The sequence below is a fragment of the Cynoglossus semilaevis genome, chromosome 16, assembly GCF_000523025.1.
Source record: "Cynoglossus semilaevis isolate Cse_v1.0 chromosome 16, Cse_v1.0, whole genome shotgun sequence".
In the NCBI taxonomy this organism is placed as follows: Eukaryota; Metazoa; Chordata; class Actinopteri; order Pleuronectiformes; family Cynoglossidae; genus Cynoglossus; species Cynoglossus semilaevis.
The window spans coordinates 1,649,369-1,673,887 of record NC_024322.1 but is presented as its reverse complement, the minus strand read 5'-3'; the positions used below and the strand labels follow the sequence as shown (position 1 = coordinate 1,673,887).

Sequence of the window (24,519 nt, the reverse complement as noted above, 5' to 3'; positions counted from 1 at the left end):
TTTCTGTCCTCCCTTAAAGTCACCTGAAGGAGGAAGAAGGTGAGGAGGTGATGGTGAAGTTGGAGAGGAGGAGCTTGCCGCTCGACTTACGGTAGCAGTCTGACCGCCGCCTTCTCTCTGCTGCTTGCTCCCCCTCCCCTCCCTACTCCTCCTCCACCTCCTCCTCTTCCTGAAGCCGCTATTGCAGCAGCAGCTACAGCAGTAGCAGCAGCATCAACCCGGTGCCTCCCGCATCCATGAAGAAACCCCTCACGCACGGCTCCCTCCCCGCCACCATGGGCCGCATTCACCGTTCCACTGCGTTGTCGTGTTGATGATTGAGATTGAGATGATTTTTCAGCTTCCAAATATGAATCATGCATTTGATATTTCTGGCCACTTTGCTCGTCAGCATCCCTGCGCCCTGGCTCCATCCAGCACTAGCGTCATCCGGTACGTATTGGCCACAGCCTCTGTTGCCTTGTTATTTTTGTTGGTTCACTTTTCTTCGGGATTGTGTATATATATATATAAAAGCCCACACCTTTCACTTTGCGCATTCATCTCACACAAAGCGTTCATTATCTTTAAAAATCATTATGGATCATAATTAAAACGCTGCGTCTTTAACATGATGCTGCATTGTGACAAACCGGAACATCTCAGCATTTTTTTCTGTTTATCTTACAGAACACACCGTTCTCTTTCTTTTTTAGCCTGTGTATGAATAAAATCTTATTTAAACACATTGACACAGCAAGACTAGTGCTGTTTATTTGCATGATTGCATTATGTTGCTGTTCTCTGAGGCTACTGGGATTTGCATTGCATAATAATAAATACAACTGTGTAATGCCGTACTAAAAAATGTAACACAAAAAGTAGATTTTAATTCGTTTTCCACATTGTCAGACATTTTCACAGTCATGCATGGTCGACAGTACACTGTGCCCTTGTTAAACAGTCCGTCTGAATATTTGCAGTGAAGCTGCGGCCACTCGCCTCTCCATTATCAATGCCTTTCATGAATAAAGGATGACAGCTGGCTCTTTGTACACTGCATGAGTGAGTGAGCATGTGTGAGTGAGTGGGTTTTTAATGTGGGTACACTGGGATTTTTTTTTTTTTTTTTTGCAGTTTCTCCAGGAGTAGAGAACGAGGTTGAGGGAGATGCAGTGACAGCACTGCTGAAGCAACAGGCGACTGCAGCACCTGCTACAGACAACACAACACAGGCTGCAGTAGAGCAGGAGATCACCTACCCCTCACGCTTAATCTACTACCTGAACGAGGACACGGAGAGCACCTACCATGACCTGGACACGAGAGTCAAGAACCAGGATTCAGAGGGACAGGTGAGACACTTTTGAATCACCCAGAAATTTACTGTGTAGTTAAAAAATCCGACATCATACTGTACATATCTTTTTATTGCTTTTGTTCAATTCTTTCAATAGTCATTGACCTAGAAGGGAAGTTTGCTGACATTCACTATAATAAAGATTAGAATCATGCCGGTGCTCCAGGATGCCAGTTTTCTACCCACATACTGTAGCGACATGGCTCTGGCCTAGTAATGGGTCACATCACTTCCTTTACTTTGTCCACATTAGATGCATTCTGTTCCCCTTGTCAATTGGCACACGGTTACGAAGAATGACACTGTATCTGTTTGGAATGTGTGTTGGATATTTGCCACCTCCCATGGCTGGAAACCAAGACGGCCGCCTTCAAGGATGAAGCTGTACTGCATTTGACCACAGCTGGCTACAAACCAAGTCTCAGTGACAACTAGAAAGTGAAGCAAAAACAAAAACAAAAAACCCCAAAACATTACAAAATATGGAACAACCATAGTGTCACCGGTAAAGGATTCATGGAGCGGTCATCCTTGTTGTGAACTGACCAGGTGTTCATGCTTAACATCCAGGACTGGACTGGAAAAAAGAATTCAATGTGGGCTAAATTTTATTCATGCTGAACCTAAAGCTGTTTCAGTACTTGTTATATGTTGGACAAAGTTTGACTATCCCGGCATAGGGCCAGATGAGAGACAGTTGGAAACCAGTATGTTTACTGTACCATACTGATACCAAGTGTGGCCCACAACTATCTTGACCTTTGAGCCAGAAGAAGACCACTCATGTTTTGACTCAGATGTGGCCCACTTTATGGTTATCAGTTATGTGTCACACAATGTATGTGTTAGTTTATTGACCAATGGCTCTCTCTCTCTCTCTCTGACTCTCACTCTCTTTCTCTCTCTCTGGGCTTTTTTTTCACAGGCCATCCATCTCGCTCAGGCCAGTTTCCAGTTAGAGGCATTTGGCTCCAGATATGTTCTGGATCTAAAGTTGAACAAGTAGGTCCAATTTTCTTTTACTACCTCCGTACCTGCTGTGTGGCTGTGAAGCCAGTCATTAAGATCGACCCTGGTGAAGCTTTGGAATAAGATATAGATGCACGGTCATGGTGAAACTCCCATAAGATTCTAATTTTTTTCAGACATTGGAAATGTTTGAGATATGAATAATTGCAACACAACTTAATTTAATTAGATAAACTTAAAATGATATAATTATATATGATACATTTATGGCCATGGTGATAAATGATTCCAGAATATCACTTTTATTGAGACCTTATTTGTTGAGATTGCAGTTCGGCTGAATATTCTTATAATATCAGGTTTCTTATCTTAACATGTCTGTTGCCATGGAGGGTATGCTGTTTTTAACTACTGGTACAAATGTATCCCAGACATGGTGTACAGTCTAATTAGCTGAGAAATACCTAAAAGGTAGGAAACAGTAGTTAGCGTCAGCGTGGCCAAGACCACTAATGTTTTAATTCCCCTATAAAATAGGATGTTAAGTGGAAAGTTTCATGTTAGAGCTTCAGTGTCAAGCTCCGAGAGGACCATGACGGAGGAAGCACGGCTCCTTCACGTGTTTGGTAAAACTGCCCTGTGAATGATTCAAAATGTCCTTGAAACATGCAGTATTTCTGAAGCACAAACGAAACCCTTCTGTAAAATCACACTTGATGCTGCCTGGGTTTAGGATCCAGTGTTACATAATATTTCTGTGATATAGGATGTGGTGACTATTTTTGCCCACAGCCTAGGACGTTACTGTGAGACTGTGATAAATCACATCAGCTCTGAGTCATGTCTATGGCTGCCTACGCTCTGTAAATGATATGTGCTATTATGTGTCATAGCAGTCGGTAAAGCAGTGTCAGTTTAAATTTTTGAATCTTTCTGTTGCTGCCAGCTTACAGTCAAAGGCAGAGTGTGTTGTGTGGATAAATGACTTTGACTCCGTGTCTTTTATTAGTTGGATTCGTTGGTTTCCATTAAAAGCATGTAGTGAGGCTGACATCCTGAGGCCTGTGATCACTGTCCTATTAGGAGACATAAGCCTCAGGACACTCAATGATATTGATTTTCTTCTCACAAAGTAACTGGTTTACATATGGGAAAAGCCTAATGTGCACGTGTACAAGGACCAAGAGATGCTGATTGAATTCTAGGTCCTTATATTTGGATTTAATTCTGTCATTTAGATTTGTGTAGTTGGGACTTTCAGGTAGAAGTAATAATTCTGTCCATTAATGATTTGCACCAAAGACTCAGTCGAGGACTTTATCAGATGAAAACGATGTAATGAAGGTGAAAAGTATCGATGCATATTCTATATTGTAATGAAGGTGAAAAGTATCGATGCATTTTCTCAAATAATAATTATTTTAAAAATGAACAGAATACAAAATCTGGTCTGGGAAGCAGTCCAATCACTGCTGGTTTCCTCATGTCAACTGGAGGGAGAAATGAGGGTGAAAGCCAATCAGAATGATCTTTGTTGCTTAGAAGGCGGGGCATATAAATGGCGAATTGTACCCAATGTGTGTCCTGGGAGTAGAAGGAACAGAAGATGGTGTGAAGCCAGGAGCATCAAAGTCTGGTCCAGTTGTGACGTAGCACGAATGAAGGACAGATAAATATATTTAACCTTTAACATAGAAGTCACATGGATCTTAACACTCTCTCTGTATGTATGTCTACTTTTGAATAGTTGTTGTCACAGCTTCTGGAATGTTGATGATTATTGTATAAATTAATAGAAAATTATAGAATTGCCATTTATTACATATTGCAAAATCTAATGTAACCTCGACTAAAATAATTAAGATATTTTATCGACTAAAACTACATTTAATGCAGTTATGTTTACCAAATAAAAAAAAGTCTGGATTAAGCTACAATTTATTTCAAAGACTTCAACAGAAGTGGCTGTCAGAATCCACACTGGTCTGGTTGTCCACTCTTCCCGGTCCGTGCCGTCTTCTGTCCAGAGAGGGTCCAGAGTTACCACCGAGGCAGGTGTATGTCAGTCTGACTGTTGATGATGCAAGAGATGTTTGTCTAACCGTTGTTCAGTCTGATAGTTGCTGACACACGGTAATTAGGTGAGATGATGTTGTAAGTGCAGCTCTACCATTTCAGTAGTACACTGAGTACTATTCCGGTGCCAGCGGCAGTGCTGCAGACATCAGCATTTATCTCATAGTACAAATGCACACAAAAGTCAGATACTGTAGCAGAGACTGCTGCAGCTCTGTCCACACCATTAGTACAGTAAATCTGGGTCTGTGTGTGTGTGTGTGTGTGTGTGTGTGTGTGTCCGGTATGACCTTGATTACCTGCTGTCTGAGTATGCAGCTTGTTAAATAAATATTAGCTTGTCCTTCCCACTGTGAGTGAACAGGGGTTTGAGTTCTGCTTAGTTCTGAAGCTGCGACAAGTCTAAATATAGACGGGGACAGATGAGGACAGATTTGTCTTCTCCACTCTTCCATACCTGGATTCATAAACTAAGGAAATGAGTTTTCATTTCTCAAATGAGAGTATTGACCGGACACGACTGGTACATTTCAACCAATTACTGCCCTGCCATGCAACTTTTTCCCCCTCTAGTCCACATATTGTTGCTGACCTGTTCTGGGAGTGGGTTTTTGCTGCATTTGTCATTTCAGAATTTCTTTTTTAAATGTATGAACCAAACGTACTGCCTATTTTTAGAGTTCCTCTCCTCACTGGTATTCACCTCACTTCATTGTTACTCTTTCTGCTGAGATTCACAAATACATTTTTACACATTTTTACCCAGAGATATGCACAAATCTGACCTGATCAGTTCCCTCCTTTCCTTTCACACTTTTTTTTCTGTCCTGCAGAATTGCACAGTATGGTTGTATATACTTGTCTTCTCCAACTGAATCTCCAAACCGGTTTCTGTTGCTCCAAACTTTTCTGTCAATCTCCTCAGCTCATTTCTGTCCATCCTGTTTTTCAGTTTCTTTCTCCATCCTTCTTTCGTGCCTCCACCCACACACTTATTTTTCCCCCAAATAATGAATGAACTAAACTAAACTAAAATGGAGGAGCAAAAAGTAGTCTAGAAGTTTCCCATATCACCTTAGTTTGCTGGAAAATGGAGTGATAGGTTCTGAGATCTTCCTGTGTACAATGTGATGTACTGTAGGGTTTGTGAAATATGATGCTATTTAAGGGAAAATAACACGTACAAAAATATGACAAGTTATCGCGTGTGAGTGTTCAACCAGACTGTGATTGACAGTTCTGTCTAATAGGATCCAGATTTGAGGAGTGAAAACGCAAAGTCGGGGTTCTGGTCTAACTGCTAATCTTGTGGCTTTAGAATGACGTGCTTCACTCATCAGTGATTTGTACTTACACTCTCACACCAACACATTAACACATGAGTACACACATCTGGCGTGGCCCTCTCCTCACTCCCTGGCCTTTCAGTCAAACTAAAAATAGGCCCATCACTCGGGAATCACTCGTGCTGCCTACGCCTCATCTCCCCTCTCATCTCATATAATGTGAACTTCCTGCTGTCATGCTGCTGAGCATGGCTTAAAACTATCACACTAATGTGATTTTTTTAAACAATTTCCTTCTTGTTCATGCTGAACCAGGTCAAATGTCCACACAGAGGTCTATAGTTTTGTGTTTCAGGACAAAAAAAATTGCCATTGTGGCAAAAATGGCAGGTTCTGAAAAATCAGCCATCAGCTGACAGAGTGGGCATGTAACGGTGACAAACGCTGACTCAGAGAGCCAAACTGTCAGGAGGACACTTGTGTTCAAGGTGAAGCTGTTGCCTCATCATGGTCATTTTATCTTAGCAGGCATATTTGAGACACAGTGCCCTCTTTCTGTTCCTGTTATGTGCCGTCTCTTTCTGATTCATTGATCTCATGTTGGGTAATTTGAGGAAGGATCTGTGTTGTGCAGGGAGCGGTTCTCTCCTCGTTTCTTCTCTGGTTATTTGGTCTCTGCTTGAGTTCCTGGTCTTGTTTTTGAAGGATTTTTCCATCACCGTCCTCGTGCAGCCTTACGAGCGATGCGTCATGTTGTGTGTTTTGGGCAGGGAAAACATTTAACATCTGTGGTGCCCTCTTGAGATGCCATTGGCCATGCCATGTTTGTGCAGACTAATACAGGCACTGCGGTCATGACTGCTCTCCTTTAAACCCCGACCAAAAGCGGGGGTTAGCCGCCTGTTTGAAACCACAGTGTGTGAGTCAGAGAGAGCAAGGTTAGACAGACTCATGTTTGTTTTTTATTGTCACTGCTTCATTTCCGTCTGACCCAACCAACCCTGCTCTTGGGTTTTTTTGTCTATTTTGTTTTTCAGCGGCTTGCTGTCTTCAGATTATGTTGAGATCCATTATGAAGGAGGCAAACCAGTTCTATCAAAGGTAACGTCCTCCATCAGTCTGGATGAAACGTTTGGATGAAACCTACTGTGAAATGTTGAGAGTGAGCATGTAGATAAAACAATAGATACATTTGTTTTAAATGTAGAGTATGTAAATATACAGCAGATAGACAAAGAGACTGCTGATGGAGATAGTATATGTATGTTTATATAGATGTGTGTATGTATGTATGTAGGTATATATATGTATATGAATATATACTGTATATATAGCATGGATCCCAAGAGGACTATGTACATATGATGTATACGGAGTGAAGATACATAATTTATACAGTACAAAAGTATATAGACATATAGGGAGCAGTAGGAGAGATGAAGAGCCGCTCAGATGGCTTTAGAGCATACAGATACTTGGGAACCTATAGATAAGTTGAAAAGACACTTATAGACATGGGCACAGGTAAGTAGAGGGGGCACAGACTGACAGATAGAGCCTGGTTCCTGCTGCTGCTGCTGCTGCTGCTGATTCAGGCAGAGGGCTGGGCTGGGTGCACTCGAGCTGAATCAGCAGGGTTTTGCTCTCCTGCAGCCTCCTGCTGGAGCTCTGCTCACGTGACCAGCGCAGAGACGGCGCTCTGCAGTAACAGTGCAGTGTGGGATGAGGAGACAGATAGAGGGGAGAGGGGGAGGGAACGAGAGAGAGAGACAAGGAGAGGTGATGGGAGGGAGGGTGGGGTGGAGTGATGCTGTCCTCTGCTCACCCTGGTTCCTGGTTATTCTGACTGCTGACTCTCAGGACCAGATTTACTGTATTTATGTTTTGACACATACATCTTTCCCAGCATACACTGCGCCCCCTGCAGGAGTGACCTGCCTGAACATCTAGCAGACCAGCTGTTTGTTACATTTCTGTGTCTTGTAGCTAACAGAAATGATGCAGTCACACTGGACTCATACTGTGCACATGTTTCTCTGCTGCAATGATCTTTTTTTTTTCCTACTTTTTTTGACTACTTTTCTGTGAGGTTTCGTTACCGCTGTGTCCTCTCCCATCAGGGCGGTGAGCACTGTTACTACCATGGCCAGGTGAGAGGAAATGATAACTCCCATGTGGCCTTATCTACCTGCAACGGGCTGCAGTAAGTTAACACCACGGTGCTGTGTGTGCACACACTCCTGTCTGCCTCCTGCCTCATACCCACTCACTACTGAATAATGGCTTCCTCTCCCTTTTTGCTCTCCTCTCCGGACGCCAGTGGGATGTTTGACGATGGAGACCACGTCTACCTAATCGAGCCCCAGGAACTGTCTCATTCAATCGTAGGTCGTTTTTTTTTTTTTGCCTGGAACCAAAAAATATTCATCACACAGATGCTTTAGCGCTGATGCTTGTGTAACCTCACCTCTGCTGCATAAACACAACACCCTGTGCTGTTCAGGTGGAGGATATCCTTGTGCCCTCAAGGACATTCCTGTTTTTAAAGGAAGCAGCGTGTGTGATAATGGAGCACGTCTGGCTCACAGATAAAAACACTGACATGTTTTTCTGTTGAGATGTAGTTACCCATGATGCCATGTGTAAATTACACAAGCATTTATAGTACTAAGGAGGGTGACATTTGAGGTAGTGGATGCCATTATGTAGTAATGTCCATATGGACAATGACGACGACCTGAAATAAATTCTCCTTGATGTTTTCTTTGTGTGCATTACTACGAAGAAGATGCCGGAGAGAACCAATTAAATTCAAATAATCGATGGTTAACTCGCTTATAACTGCAAATAGGTCACACCTTTTATTTAACAAAATGTACTGAGGAGAGACAGTGGATAAATAGGAGAAAGGATGTTGGAGCTGCAAGCCAAAAGGAAAGGAGTGTAAGACCTCAGAGAAGATTTGTGGATGTTGTTAAAAAGGGCATTGAAATAGTTGTTGTAAAAGCAGAGGAGGCAGGAGACAGGCTGAGATGGAGGCAGATGATCAGCTGTGTTGACCCCTGAAGGGAACAGCTGGAGACGGGAGTGGAAATATATGAGGAATGGAACAAAAAAGTTAGCCATATGTAAATGTCTGATTATGTTATTGCAAAAATATAAGGACAAATATAATCCAGAGGTCATTAGGCAATGCTAATCGCTAATTTGGAGGAGATGAGTTTCCCATTTATACTTTGTCTTTTCATTCGGTCTGTTCATGTGCTGTGTTTTTTTTTGGCTAGAATTTATGTAAAAAAATACAGCTGTATAATGCATAATACAAGAGATATTTTTGGGGGGTGTGGGGTTGTGATAGTCATCTCATGGCATCACAGTGACGCACTGCAGTGGTAACTTGGTTCACCTTGAATGTAAATGACAAAGTAGTAAATTCTGAGCTTTGAAGCTGGATTTACAATTTCGACCTTCATTTTTTTTATCCGTTACTGCTTTTTGTTTTTCTCCTGTTTCTAATCTAAGTGGAAGATCTAGAAGTAAATCACAGATTGGCACAAGTGTTAATCAAAAGTGGTGGCGTTAAAAGTCGTTTGCATTAACTTGTCATTATCACGTTAACCGTGACAGCACCAGACAAATCACTCAGTAGCTCTTCACTGTCACGCTGCCAAAGAACAGCATCGTTTGTAAGTAAACAGGCCTGTTGTTGTTTGGTCACGGTTCATAAACATCTTAAATGCAGATACAGAAAAACAAATGACACCGTTGTCAAACTCATCAGAACACAGAGTTCACTGACAATGGACACACCACCCACTTTCTGTTCCACACCCGGGTTAAATCTTTTATTGGAACAGTGTTCAGATTAAAAGCGTCTGTCTGACATCAGCCCTCTTGTCTCTCGTCTAACACTTTATGTCCCTCACCCCCCAGGATACAGCTGCAAGGCCTCACAGACTAAGAAGAGCAGCTTCCCTTCACTGGAACAATGATCCTGAGGAACAGGGTGAGGATTTCCACCGCTGTCGTTCTTCATTCTTCATTATTATCCATTTTACAACCTCCCTAGTCACTCGCTCACCTCTGCCTTTCCGATCCACATCTACACTTCATCCTGTCCACGTCTCCTACTCAGTTTTACTGCATGTTTATTAATAAATCTTTATTAATAAGACCTGGATTACACCGTACCATCAACATACAGTATATAAGATAACAGTAGTTCTAACAGAGTAGGTCTGTCCAGTCTTAACTTATTAAAACTTACCAACCTTAAAAAAAAATCCTGAAACTACAGCAACACAAAACTTTCTGCTGATCCTGACCTGCTTGACCTGACCAATTCATTTCTTCCAGATAAACACACAGAAAGTTGACATCCATATGTTGTTGATCTCATCAAAACATTGGTGCATGTGTATTTATGTTACAATGTTTTGTCACGTGTGTGTGTGTGTTTGCAGTGGAGGAAGGGCAGCTCTTCCCAGAGCTGGATGACTTGGCCTGGCTGCGGCGCAGGAAAAAGAGAGCTGTAAGTTCCTCATCTCTCCTCTCCTCCCTGTCTGATGTCATTTAACACATAAACTGCTCTCCCACCTTGGGGTGAGTCATGAACTGCTCCCTGCTGGATGTTTCTGCTTTGCGCTTGCAGATGCCTCGCAACGTATTTGAGGAGACAAAATATTTGGAAATCATGATTGTCAGTGACCACAACCTGGTATGTACCGCCTGTGTTCCATCAGCAGCCGCGGCAACAAAACGTTACTACACGTTACTGGCTGTCACTCACTCTTACTGACTGTTTTTCAACCTTATACCTTTTTGTTTTTGACACGTTCGCCTGCAGTACAAACGCCACAAGACGAAGCTGCACACAAAGAACTTCGTCAAGTCAGTGGTGAATTTTGTTGACGCTGTGAGTAAAAATGTTTTACTCACCTCTGTGACATGTGGTGATGATCCAAAATACCAGTTCATTCTTGAATTTGCACAGTATTCTAAGCAAAACAAATGGTAAAAGCATCAGAAGAAGAATGCCTTTATATTTAACCCTTCAACTCAGTCCTTTGGAGCAGTGATCAGTTGCTTGCTCAACAGCAATCCTCATATAACAAGCCTGATCCTCCTACCACTGGAGCACGGGCTGCAAACGTGGATTGCTGGTTCAAAACCAAGCCCTGGGAGAACTTTGATGTGTTGAGCAAGCAGTGCAGCGCTCTCTTCCTGTGTGTCCAGAGTCAAGTGCTGCAGGGGAACCTTGTAGAGAATAAAAGAGAGTTGTTGTTCTTGCATAGACAATGCTTATTAAATATGAGATGAATGATCAATTGGATTCAATGCAACTTGAACAGGTCCAGGTGCAAAAGCCCAGTGTAGCCTTCATGTATCAACAGCTGTGTTTGATGCATTTTTAGAAATGTCTCACTAAGTACAGTTAATGTTATGTAATTCTAATTTTTGCGCATAAAGGTTGAAGATAAGTTCGCTTTGTTAGCATCAAGCTAGAGCAGCAAAAACTAGTACTTCTGGGTTTCTGTCTCTGGAGGTCTGTGGACATAAATATGTGTTACTATTTTGGAAACCGAATTGAGTTCATAACTGTGGGATTCTTCTTTATAAATGGGCAGACATAAATAAGAACTGTAGAAGTGCAGAGACACAACACGGGACTTAATACATGTGTTGGTTTAACATAGGTTTGTGTCCCTTCACTGTTAACCTCAGTAGAAACAACAGTAGAAACAGTTCTATTTGTCAGTGCTCTGTTATCAGTTGACCACAGGTCAGGTCTTTAAGCCTGTCTTCTGGTTTGTCCTTCTGTCCTCATCATGTTTCTGTCCATGTCCTCCTCGTGGTCTTTCTTTATCCTCCCATTCACTGTGCATTTCAATGGCAGATCTTCAAAGAGCAACTTCACACACGTGTAGTGCTCGTTGCCGTGGAGATCTGGACAGACAAGGATCAGATCCCCATCACGGTGAGGCCTCTGGAAATGCTGCGGGACTTCTCCAAGTACAGGCAGCAGAGCATCAAGCACCACGCAGACGCTGTTCACCTCTTCTCGTAAGTTTTAGAGAGTTGGTTAAAAATTGTAAAATAGTATTTGTTTTGTTCTGTATCATTCCATAAAAACAACCCTATCTGTTCCTCTAAGATAACGTCTTCCTTTTTTGGACTGATTCAGTCCTCTCTTTATATGTCTCTCCTTTTCTGTTCTCACCCGTTTGTCTTTGTCCTCTGTCACTATGGTAGAAATTCGACCTTCCATTATCACAGTAGCAGCGCAGCGTACTTCGGGGGCGCTTGCTCCGTGAGCCGTGGAGTCGGGGTCAATGAGGTCAGAGTCCCCGTTTAACACCTGCTGTTTACCTGTACGTGAATGACAGCGTGGGACTGCAGGTGAATAATGGCTGGGGCTCTGTTGTGTCCACAGTACGGCAACACGGGGGCCATGGCTGCGTCTCTGTGCCAGAGTCTGGCCCAGAATCTGGGGATCCAGTGGGACCCAGCGTTGAAGAGAAGTATTCATGAAATAATCTTTGTTTTGCCATATCTGAATAAGGCCAGGGAGGGAGGTCACAGACAACCGCTGGAATTACTGAGGAAAAAATCCACTCAGTCATGACTATTCAGACCTATTGTTCTCCTATTTCTCCTGAACTCACTGTGGTGAAGTGAATGTTCTCAGTGGAGAACTGTTCCGAGAGAGAATCCAGAGAGCAGACTGTGGTTGGACACTTGGTTAAAAACATACTTTTCTAAGAGTCATGTTTTCCTCTTTTCTCAGTTAGTAAAACGTAACTGAGTTACTTTTACTGAGTTTGTTCCTTTACATACGTTAAGATGAAGAGATCTATATATAATCATAACATATAAAAGCCCAGATATTATTCCAGACATGTCCCAGGAATCATTTACATTCCTAATAATCAGAACACAGGGTTTTCTTGTGAATCCCTTTTTTTAATTATTATTATTAAGAATAAGATTAAGATAGATTAAGTTTTTATTTGTATTTATTTTTAAGCCACCTTTTTGCTCTTTTGGCATTTTTACTATTGGTTTACTCCTATTATTTACAGAAGAATGTGGCTGTTCTGACCCTTGGATTGGCTGCATCATGGAGGATACTGGGTAATATTTGAAGTATTTGTTATACTCTCTGTTAGAATTGGCTAAATTGAGGTCTTAAACACAGACCCAGCGCACATTTCCTCTACAGCCTAAATCATGAGAATTTCATTAATTATCACCAAATATCTCGTCTCGTCTCGTCAGGGCCCAACCACCGAAACGATTCTCCAAATGCAGCATCACAGATTACAAGGAGTTCCTCCTGAAAGGTGGAGGCTCATGTCTGTTTAACAGGCCAACCAAGGTTTGAGGCTGAAGACTCTGCTTTCTTTCTTTTACATGTCATTATTTGCCTTTTGTCCCATGTCCTTAAAAACCCTCTCTTTTTCTCGCCTCTCTCTTGGCAGCTTTTTGAGGCGACAGAGTGTGGGAATGGATTTGTAGAGGTGGGAGAGGAGTGTGACTGCGGAGGCAGAGCTGTGAGTTCCTTTTTTTCCCTCACCTCTTCTGTTCACGCCTGTTTGCCATCTCCCTGTTTGTTCAGATGCATGAAGAATAGTCTATGTTTGTTTTTTTAGGAGTGCTACAAAGAATGCTGCAAGAAGTGCTCCCTGGCCAATGGTGCGCACTGCAGTGACGGCCCCTGCTGCAATAATACATGCCTGGTATGTTGTGTGGGTTTTCAGTGTGTTTTGGTACCGATACACACTGTGATGCTGCAGAGTGGATCAGCCATGACTTTAGAATGAACATAAGTCACTGCAGCCAGACTTATTTGAATTCATAACTTCTTATAATGCAATGCATAAAAGACAAAACTGTTATTAGTAGATGATTTGAACTAGATTATTTGACCATCGTTTTGAGTTTGCATGTTCTCTCCCTCTGCGCCTGTGTTTCTCTGGTTTCCTCCCTCACTTACGTGTCCCTGTGATGGACTGGGTCTACACTAGCCCTTGACCACTGACTGCCGGAATAGGTTCTAGTCCCCACTAAGACCTGGAAATGGATGACGCAATAGAAGATGAATGGTTTCATTGTTTTGTGACCTTCCTTCTTTTTTCCTGCCAGTTTTACCCTCGAGGTTACGGTTGTCGCTACGCTGTAAACGACTGTGACATCTCAGAGACCTGCTCTGGAGACTCTGGACAGGTGCTGCTGTTTTTTTTTTTCTTTTATCCAAAATCATTTTTACCTCTTTGTACATGGGTCAGAAGTCATACTATGTGTCTGATATATTTTTCAGTGCCCTCCAAATCTTCATAAACAAGATGGCTACCTTTGCCAAATGAACCAGGTACACATGCTCCTGGAGCACTGCAGTGGGGTTTTGTGAGCAAGAAAACCAAAAATATGTTTAATCTGTATTTTTTGATGATCCTGTGAAGGGTCGCTGCTACAGTGGAGAGTGTAAGACCAGAGAGAATCAGTGTAAATACATCTGGGGCTCAAGTAAGATTAGAACCGTACCATAGTTCTTACTGGTGTCACGATTAAAGTATCAAAACATCAGGCTTGAGAAGACTGTAACTGTGTTCCTCAACGCTTCACTTTTCTCCAGAGGCTGGAGGCTCGGAGAAATTTTGCTACGAGAAGCTGAACACAGAGGGCACAGAGAAGGGTAACTGTGGGAGAGATGGAGAGAAGTGGGTCGCATGCAGCAAACAGTGAGTTAAAAAAAAAGGTTTAACATCCAGAAATGACTAATATAACCTATAATAATACCATGTATTTCAACTTTCTGCTTGTTCTTTTACAGTGATGTGTTCTGTGGTTACCTTCTGTGTACCAACACCGGCCGCAGCCCACGTATTGGCCTGATAAAAGGAGAAATAACCACTACCTTTTTCAACCATAAAAATGGACAGATAGACTGCAGGTAACATTTTTGTCAAATTTTCAGCATTTACTAAAAATAAAATGGAATGAATCCCTTTTTTCAGCTCATTGTACAAGGAACTATCTATTATATAATATTTCTAGAACCTTCCCATCATCAATTCTGTCAGTGTTTTTTTCCCCTGTTTTTTCCCTCTTTTTTCCCCTCTCCTCACAGTGGTGGACACGTCCTTTTGGATGATGACACTGATTTAGGCTACGTGGAGGATGGGACTCCCTGTGGGCCGTCAATGATGTGCCTTGACCGCAAGTGTCTGCCAATCCAGTCACTTAATATGAGCACCTGCCCCAGTGGACCTAACGGTCAGGTGTGCTCTGCCCACGGGGTGAGTTCAGACCCAGGAGAGTGTCTAAATTTTTACCACGGTGAGGCAGACTTGTTACAACTGTCCAAGGGCCAACTGCTAATCCTGTGTTAGACAAAACCTGATGCACTGTGACTTATATATATCAAATACAAACAGCTGTTTAGCTTAGAAATAACTCAAGGCAACAAAAAATACAATATATAAAAAATATAAGGCAACATTTTTAGATGTGTCATAATTAGTGGAGATTAAAAAATCTGCTGAAAGATTATGGAAATAGCTTAATATTAGCTAATAACATGTAAGTTCATCAAGAAAAGGCTAGTCCATTATAAGCTAACCCAGCTAAAGTAGCAGCTAAATCAAGTGTAAAAGTTGTCCCTTATACTTTAATATGATTTTTTACCAAACTTTAAGCTTTATCTTCTACCCAGATGATGGACTATAAATGTTATTATATGAAATGTCCCACATGAGAATCAAATGCCCCTCGTCACCTCACCTGCTTCTTTCTCATTTGTGTAGGTGTGCAACAATGAAGCCGCGTGCACCTGTGACGCTACATGGGCAGGGACAGACTGTAGCATGCCTGACCCACCTAAAGAGCCTGAAGCCACTCGGGATGAAGGGCCCAAGGGTCGGTTTTCCACCATTAACATGCACACATATGCTTTTATCTGATGTATTACCTTCAATATAGGATCAGATACTGTTTACCTTTCTGCCCTTTATGTAGGTTTTTCTGGTACGTTCTTAAAAATGCATTAAAAACTTTAATCTTTTATTTAGCATTTCAAGGTTTATCAAACGATAAGACAAAGAGAACTGTGAGGTTTCACTGTTGAGCAGTATTTCCCCGTATTGTTGCTTCATGAAAGACTAAAGTCAGTTGTCACCATTGTTTGATTTGTCTTTTCCTAACGGAACAGACATTTTCCACAGGAAGCAGATCTGGACTGCGGGCAGGCCAGTCCAATACACACATTATATGTCTGTCAAGCAACGCTTTTAAATTTAACGTACAGCAGCCTGGTAATGTCCTGCTGTATTTTGGAGATAGCTGGAGAGCATATCTATAAAACATAGGTCTATAGCTTTAAGGTATAATCAGTGGGGCCTCGAGATACCAGTTGAATCTGTTCCACAACAGCACTCGTATCTTGATTGCATTTTTCCCATTAATAATAACTAAAAACCAATTAATTTGTTTATTGTTAATATAAAATAATCATAATTAAGAAAACACTATATTATTGCTATAAAAATGGGTAAAATAAGGGCGACAGTGTCAAGTGGGAAAATGGAGGTCGGTTTAGCACTCGTAACTCGATGTTTCCTCTATGTTTTTTCACGAGGAAGATCTTGCAATAGTTGCGTACTCGTAAATTGGAAAACTCGTATTTCGTGGTTAGCTTGTATCTCGAGGCCCCACTGTATATACCCCAAACTAATTAAGGGACCTTCCAAGATTTTGCTCAGTGAAAAAAAAAAAAAAAAGTAAAAATCTTTTTTTTGACCTTCTACTTATCAAATAACTAAAACTGAGTTTTGTAAAAATCAGCCTTACAGTAAAGACGCCTGACTCAGAAGATGCCATGCACACAGGCTACAGCTGTACACCTTATTTGCCTACAGGCAGCAGGGAGGTGAATAAGGGTGGAGGGCAGCGTCGTGGTTTCTCTTCATCCTTGACTCTGACGCAGAAGCCTGCTGTTTGTTTCTTTAACAGGGTGGTAATAATGCTCCTTTTCTCCTGCACAGTGAGCGTGGCCACTAACAGGCTGATAGGGGCAGTAGCAGGGACAATTCTGGCCCTGGGGGTGATTTTTGGAGGCACAGGGTGGGGAATAGAGTAAGCATCTTTAACCCTTTCACAGCTTTTTCTTCTCATAGTGGTGCCTCAGTGTGCGGGCGGTCTCGTGAGCCGGCCTGAGCCCGCGTGTGCGTCCCGGTGGCTTTGTGTATTCTTGTGTGTTGGTGATGACCATTTAATTGTCATGTGATTGGTTGTTTTCAGTGTTGTGTGATTGATCGATGGAACCCCCTCCTCCTTATCTTCCTCCTCCTCCTTCCACTTCTCGTTGTTCCCACATTACTGCGATCCTACTTCTCCATCCTTCTTCTTCTTCTTATGCCGTTTCTTCCTCTGACTCTTAGTCGTTATGTGGTTGCTCCTGTGATCCTCTCCTTTCTGGGGCATGTGGGGCATTTAGATGGTAAACAGTCCAAGTTCCAGATGTGTCCAGTTAGTGACCTGGCTTGTCAGTCAGTGGTAGGCTGTGTGGTGACTGGGACCCCCAAAAAGATTATCAACTGCTTATACCGCAGCCCACATATACACTTCAATTGAACCTGTACACTGATGGATACCCAGGGTCTAGTCTTCTGCACAACCTTAACAAACAGACCACTGAATATCACTATGCCAACTGACACCAGATACATGTGAACAATCCTAGGGTCTCCTTTTCATAATCTTCATGTCACACAGTAAAGAGGGCTGGAAAGCATGCAAAAGTACATTTTCAGATCAACTGTAACAGTATTCTTATTGGTTATGTTTTCTGTTCCATGTCATTGTGTAGTTACATGTCTATGATACAGTGAAGCGAGAGCAGAAACTCATGTCTTTTTCCCCCCATAATCCTTTACAGGTCCTAGTGCCACCAATCTAATAATAGGCTCCATCGCCGGAGCCATCCTTGTGGCTGCCATAGTGCTGGGGGGGACTGGATGGGGCTTTAAGTAAGCAACACGCCGCATGCCTCTCCTGCTACGTTACTCTTAGCATCCCTGCTGCTTCTTGACACCAGGGTTTGAGCTTCTGCTACTGAATGAGGGCGACCAGCATGTACAAAACACACAAAATATATATATATATTTTTTTTCGATCAAACAATAGTGGGATGTGGAATGCTCATCTTTGTCCAGCATGAAGTCCTGGTTCTTGGTTGTTTGCCTAAGATGGACGTGGTTGTATGTTAGAGCATATATCTGCAGAAGGTACTTTGGAGCCGCTCCATAGGTAGTCTGCGCATCTGTAGCAGAACCTCAAACTAACTGGACAGACAGAGCTACATGCTTGATGCACGTGTTCAGTGAAGGACCTCTTATAGGGATCCTTGTGGAAATAATAATAATAACAACAACAACAAGATTAACCTAATTTGATGGTTAGTAGCTTCTATATTCATGTAGTAGTAACTATTACTCACCATTTTAAATTACATTTTACTAACATGTCTCTTAGTATGGGTAGGACACAGTTCGTATTGCAGTGGTTCTCAAATGATCTTTTGACCCAGGGGTCACAACAGGAACTTAATGTATGCTGTAAATATGGTGTAAGTATTTTCCCCGCAGATCTAGTTGCACTATTTATTTTCCCTCACATGAACGATGGACATGATTCATGTGTTAGAATAATGAGAGACAAAAACCTAATCCCGTATAGACCACGTTTGCCATCAGGAGGCTGAATATCAACTACTGCATTTACTGTGAGAATATTCTTTTACAACAGGCCGTTTCCTCGGAGACTAAACCAAATAAATCCCAGTAACAATCAACGGAAAAAGATACAAAATTAAGGGAGAAAACAGGGTTGACGAATTTGTCTCAAGACTCATTTAAAACAAATGCAACTTTTTTTTGTATATTTTGTACGTATTTTTATTTATGTTATGACATGTAAAACAGTCCTGTGATCCACTTTTGGGCCACAACCCACCATTTGAGAAACACTGCTCTATAGCACAGGAGAATATAGTGTTAAGTTCCTCGTTACCACTAATTAGCCTGATGTCTTGAGCAACAGGGGTGTTTGAAGTCCATAAAAGGAAGAGTCAATATAGAACAATCCTGCGGCCACTGAAGCATGCCAGTTAGCAATGCATCGTGATTATTTGCACCAAAAAAAGAGAATAAAAAAAAAAAAAGCAAATGATGGAATTCTGCATGGAGACTTGTTGATCTGGAGGTCAGTACATTGCACAAAGGCTGAGCCAAACCCACAGTCATTAGGTCCAGGGTTGGGTCCAAGCTCTTCACACTTTGATGATCTATTTCCATTCCGTCCATGACTGTTGGAAGAGTTAGAGTAAAAAAAAAGGAGGGATGAGGAGTTCAGGGTCACAGAGGAACCAGAACCTGTTATTGTTGGTGACAGCCTTTGTGTCATGGCTGCTCACACCCAACCGGAACGTCCAGGCTCCGCCGTAGAGCAGAAAAGGACTCACGGACCTGCCACACCAACTGCTGCCTGCTTCACAGATCTGGTAGAGACACAGCACAGTGCATTGCATGAACCACACACAGCAATAGTGCCAACTTCAGCTGGTCTACTATTGAAACAGGTGCATGACAGGGTGATAGAGGCCCCACTAGAAGCCACAGTACGGGGAGGTTAAACGTCACTCCTGTTGTCGTGTTCGTTGTTGTTGTTGTTGTGGCCCTTGCTCCTGTGGTTGTTGTTCGTGTGCTTGTCTCTCCCCCTCCTCTCCTGTATAGAGTGTATTCTATGTTAACTCCTTCCTCTAAAATGTCCCCAACGTCCTTTTTCATCAGAGGTGGACGTCATGTCAAAGTATATTCTACTTCATTTTGACATTGTAAAATGATCAAACAACCAAGACAACCAAGGTCGTTTATGTTCACAAACTCTATTACTCCTTATGTAGTCATTGTTGCTGTGATTGACATCATTGTCACTTTGTCTACTGCTTGATGCCACCTGTTTCATCAAGCAGTACTTAGGTTAACTGAATTTTTATTTTATTTTAGAAGATCCCACATGTTTGACTCCAAATGCCCTGAAACAGAAAAAAGATTTTTTACGAATGTTTTTTATATGTGAACATAAAAGCCTTGGACACTCGGTGTTTTCCTGGTCAAACTGGCCGACAGTGATCAGCCTTTAACATTTTAATGTCTCTTAGAAGATGTCCAAAAAGGCCGTAGTTTACAATGTGGTATATTTATTCAAATGTAGTTGAATATAAATGTACAGACATAAAGACTATATTTATTCAAATGTAGTTGAATATAGATGTACAGACATTGTAAAAACAGAACAACGGATCAATCACTTTACAGAAAATACACAGCAGTTTAATCCCTACATTTCCTCGCTCATCCAGGTTGTTCCAGTTGCATTCTCTGTTGTGACGCCACTGATTTTGTGTCTCTTCTCTCTGCATAAGAAATGTGAAGAAACGGCGCTACGACCCCAACGCCACAGCCATTTAACCCAGGGAGAGACGGCAATCACTGATGGACCCTCCAAGGCTTCCTTAGTTGGCTACCTGACAGCTGGACTGCACTTATTGCTGCTGATATTTTGGCATTAGATTTACTTGAAAAAAAAACAACAAAACAAACAAAAACATAAATAGTGGCCATTTTATCAAATTTCATTGTAGTGATAAATTGCAGCCTACTTCAACTTCATCTCACTCATATATAGCCCCCCCACCACACCACACCACACCCGACCCTCCCTGATCTTCAAAGTGACACAGCTCCCTCTCTCATTCTTTAGTGCCAGTGCACAGGCGTTCCCAGATGGAATTCACACCACTCTCTCACCTGGCATGATTATGCAACGAGGGGGTCGTGCCGCCCCCCCCCCCCCCCCCCACGTCCTATTCCGTCCCTCTGGCATGAGGAGTCCTCCTTACAGGGCTCTGCATGGCTATAATAGCTATGAATATACTGCAAAAACAAATGAAAAAAACAAAACAAAACAAAAAAAAAACAAATACACAAAAGGGAAAAAAACGAATTTTCTCTCTGAGGAGATAGCCTCGATAAAAAAACCAAACCCAGTGGAAAACAGGTTAAACATCCTTGAGTTCACTTTTAGGTGCTGCATGTTGGGTTCTGTCATGTCAGTGCAGGCCATATAGTGAATGCACACTCAAAACTGTACATATTTACAGATTCTGGTAGGGAATTATCAGCACATTTTACAAAGGACTTCTGTTGCCTTTGATTTTGTCTTAGCATGTTGTATAGCTGGTGTTTCTGGCAAAGAAAACTGCTACCACCAATTGGCCACACATTTGAAAAACTCTACAGTCGATTCACACTGCAGCGCCTGCTGGGGTTGCCCAGGTGGAGGCCAAAGGTTAGAGTGGCTTCAGCTGACCAAGCAGCTGTCGGGGTGAAGACAAGCCTGGCATTTCCTGAGGGGATTTCCTCCAGATTTGCCCCCCCCCCCTTCCCCGTGAAGCATCTCCAGCAGTGACTCAGAAGCCAAAGAACCAATCACCTGAACATATGGATGTTGTTGCACACAGAGCACTTTCTCCTCTGTCTGCAGCCAGCGGTGCCTCACCTAGTGCTGAGGGCACCAAGTCTGTCCGTGTGCTCACCTGTCCAGCCTGGTCCTAACTCAACAGTCCTCATCCACAACCATGATGCCGGCTTTAGCCTTTCGCTCTCAAAAACTCTTACTAGAAAAGTCCAGATCAGCTCTCCTGGTTACGCTGCATGCAATCACTATAGTGGGCTTATAATTCTATATGGGAGTCCCCCGAAATCAGCAACAGAAATATGCTACAAAAGATAGGTGCATGTCAACTACAAAAAACATTTAACTTTTATTTACTATGCAAAGAGAGATATTGCACAAAAAGTATGGGTAATAACGATATCAGTGGAGACATGGAATTACAGGATAAAAGAAAAAAAAATCTGCTAATCTTTTGTATCCGGCCACTCCCTCATCCTGTTTCATTTCGCTTCAACTTTCTCAAACTCAAGCAGATGGACAGGTAATGTAAAAAGACGACCGGACTGATGTTTCTGATCAAAAGTAGAGAGAGCTCCCTTTCACGTCTGTGAAAACCATTTTTGTGTCTTTGTCATTAGACATTGTTACTCACACACACACAAACACACACACTGTATAGTGCCTGTACATACTGAGGCCTGACAGTTTCTTCTTGCAGGGCTTTCACATCCAGTCCAGCTGATAGTTGGTGTGTTCCAGGTGCTGCCATAGCACTGGCATCGTTGTAACCCTCCATGTAACTCCTTCATCATCATCATCATCATCGCCCGGTGTCCCTCTCTCTGAGTGCATCATGTACAGTTGAACCGAGAAATAAACTACTGACAAATTTTATCTGTGCTTCGCTGTATGACTTTGTCATGTCCTCTGTGGACATCTGTGGACCGAAAAGTGGAAATTACTGCACAACTCATTTGACTAAGTACGCTAAGTATGCTGTCATTGCTAAACAATGTTAAAACATGTCTCTTAAGCTGCGGTGTTCAAAGTTTATTTCCACATTAGCCAAAGAAGGAATAAAAAAACAAATATTATAGCATTAGCTAAATGCTACATTAGCAAAGTATTACAGAAAATAGTCAAAAACAGACAGGAAATTAGACAGGAAACAATTATAGATAATGTTGCAAATTAATCACTGAAGTTAGAAATAAATTTAAGCAAAAAACATGTTTTTAAAAATCGTATTTCCTAATTTATTTAGCTTGCTTCTTAGCAAACTTAGCTTTTACCTCAGACAAAATGAAGCCACGTTGGTTAGCATGTGGTGGAAATAAATGTTCCTGTCAATTATTACCTTGGCAGACAATGGTGACATGATTTCCCATTACTTGCCTTGAATAATAATACGTTTTGCCCTGCTGCATCATTTCCTCAGTCAGAGACATGTAAACATTACATTTTATGTGTCAGTCTAAAAACTCCATTCTTCTGCAGCTTAAAGTGTGAATAAGTGGGTGAGGGAGTCACTCTGTACATTAAGTGTGGGCCTCCCACTGGGAAGGTAATTGCATTCCAGATCAGTGTTGTGTGTGACATTTCAGTAAAAGCATAGATGTTCTACCTCTCTGGAACATCATTCATCACTCACACTCTTTTCTTTTTTTCAGAATGACTCAAAGTTCCAGGGTCCTTCTGCATAAACACCTTAGTCTTTCTGAATGGCTGAAAGACCCTTCCAGAAATACCTTGACCTATTTACTATACGTAACACAATGGCAAGTGCCTTTTCTTGTCTTTACTCAAGCCATGTTACTGTTGATCTCTTGGTCACACTAGAGACATCTAGCGGTAACGTTAATTAAGGTGGCTAACTATCACTTAACACCCCGTTCTTGCTATGCTATGTAAGAGCAATGTGTGATATGTGTGATAAATATATATATATAAAGGAAAAAAATTTAAACAATTGTTTAATTTTTTTTTGTGTGTATTTTTTTGTATTAACTAAGACTTCTGTTCCGCATTTCGGTGATGTTAAACTGCTTTTTACAGTATATGACTTAAATGCAGAAAAGTCTTAATTGTTGAATTCAAAACCTGGGTTGCTTAGATCCAAACATAAACAAAGATATTTGTTGTGCTCAGAATAAATGTCCTACTATACTCTCAAATATCATGGGAGCAACAATTAGACCTCAGGATATTTGAACGTTATCACAATAGAAAGCTTTGCTCAGTGGGCTCCATCATGAATATCATTATAAAATCATCAGAGCTCACCTGTGTTAATTTGAAAACAATGCATCCAAAGAGACAGAAATGACTCAGAGAATCACAGCATTCTTCATCTGTCAATCAAGGCACCAGTTGCTAAAAGCCATGCATTTAGTCTGAGCTGAGAGGAGGGAGGAACTGATGTTCCATTAGAACCTGAGACACACAGACTGTCACGTATTTACCAAACCTAAACCAACAGCAGTCTTGGTCCTATGACAGCATATGTGGTAAGTATATGTGTTTTTTTCCATTTGATGATCAGTGTAGCTACATTCATATGTATATTTATATTTTTTATGTGTTTTCATTTTTTGAACATAATTAGCATTACCTTTGAGCTGTATTGTTTTCTAGTTTTGTGATATTTAAAGTTCATTGAAAGCCTTTTAGTAACAACACACAGAGGCATTTGTTTTATCAAACGGTTATCGTCCGTTCAGTTGTTTTGAATTATTTTTCAAATATAAATACAGTACAGTTTGTGTAATTTTACCATACTTTCATTCATTGCAGTATATTCATATTTTAGTTTGTGTGTCAACACCTATTTTCTCATGTTTAATATTTTTATTTTACATAGTTTGTATTTTATTGCTAAGACATATCCTGCTGTTTTGTGTTAAGCTTACAATCAATATAATGTTCATATGTCTAGTTTGTGCCATTTAATTATGTTTGATTTTATATTATTTAAACAATTATTCTTATTTGAGGCACATTTCTAAAATATGGAACAGTGTAACTCACCTAGTTTCCTTTTGGGTTCAATAAAGGAGTTTGATTTATTTCAAATCTTTACATATATTTGACTTTGTATATATTATCCAATAACTATTTATTCATCATTTTGAGATCATATTTGCTATTTTCTGCTAAATGTTATATTTTCAGAATGTAATTAATCAGGCTAACCTAACCTATTAATGCAGTTTGTTTTATGTATGTACAGTATTAAAAATGCATATAGTTATGGACAATGACAGCAATTCTGAATCTGATTTTCTTTCTTATCTTGTTATAGTTTAATTTTTCAACATTATTTTTATCGGTGTT

General features: G+C 41.3%; 1 protein-coding gene across 4 annotated transcripts; it reads left to right on the top strand.

The window, feature by feature from the left end:
- Positions 1–20,544, top strand: adam23b (ADAM metallopeptidase domain 23b). Of its 4 annotated transcripts, none has more exons than XM_008327885.3 (26): positions 1–432; positions 1,117–1,334; positions 2,265–2,341; positions 6,708–6,771; positions 7,791–7,873; positions 7,991–8,054; positions 9,604–9,676; positions 10,134–10,201; positions 10,322–10,387; positions 10,517–10,585; positions 11,567–11,733; positions 11,923–12,007; positions 12,104–12,191; positions 12,753–12,804; positions 12,949–13,048; positions 13,152–13,223; positions 13,323–13,409; positions 13,816–13,896; positions 13,991–14,041; positions 14,133–14,196; positions 14,306–14,411; positions 14,504–14,623; positions 14,801–14,969; positions 15,477–15,588; positions 16,713–16,803; positions 17,606–17,696. In XM_008327885.3, the coding sequence occupies exons 1-26, from the start codon at positions 357–359 to the stop codon at positions 17,610–17,612; spliced, it is 2,310 nt and encodes a 769-aa protein (XP_008326107.1). In that variant the 5' UTR covers positions 1–356; the 3' UTR covers positions 17,613–17,696. The 4 variants fall into 4 exon arrangements, with proteins under 4 accessions (XP_008326107.1, XP_008326106.1, XP_008326108.1 ...); XM_008327884.3 differs by lacking the exon at positions 17,606–17,696 and adding an exon at positions 20,153–20,544 and having other exon boundaries at positions 2–432; XM_008327883.3 differs by lacking the exon at positions 16,713–16,803 and adding an exon at positions 20,153–20,544 and having other exon boundaries at positions 11–432.
- Positions 20,545–24,519: the final 3,975 nt, after the last annotated feature.

Coding starts and splice junctions, on each gene's coding strand:
- adam23b (XM_008327884.3), top strand. CDS start 357: ATGCATTTGATATTTCTGGCCACTTTGCTCGTCAGCATCCCTGCGCCC. Junction 6,772..7,790: donor GCAAACCAGTTCTATCAAAG/GTAACGTCCTCC, acceptor CTCTCCCATCAG/GGCGGTGAGCACTGTTACTA. Junction 14,412..14,503: donor TGGGTCGCATGCAGCAAACA/GTGAGTTAAAAA, acceptor GTTCTTTTACAG/TGATGTGTTCTGTGGTTACC.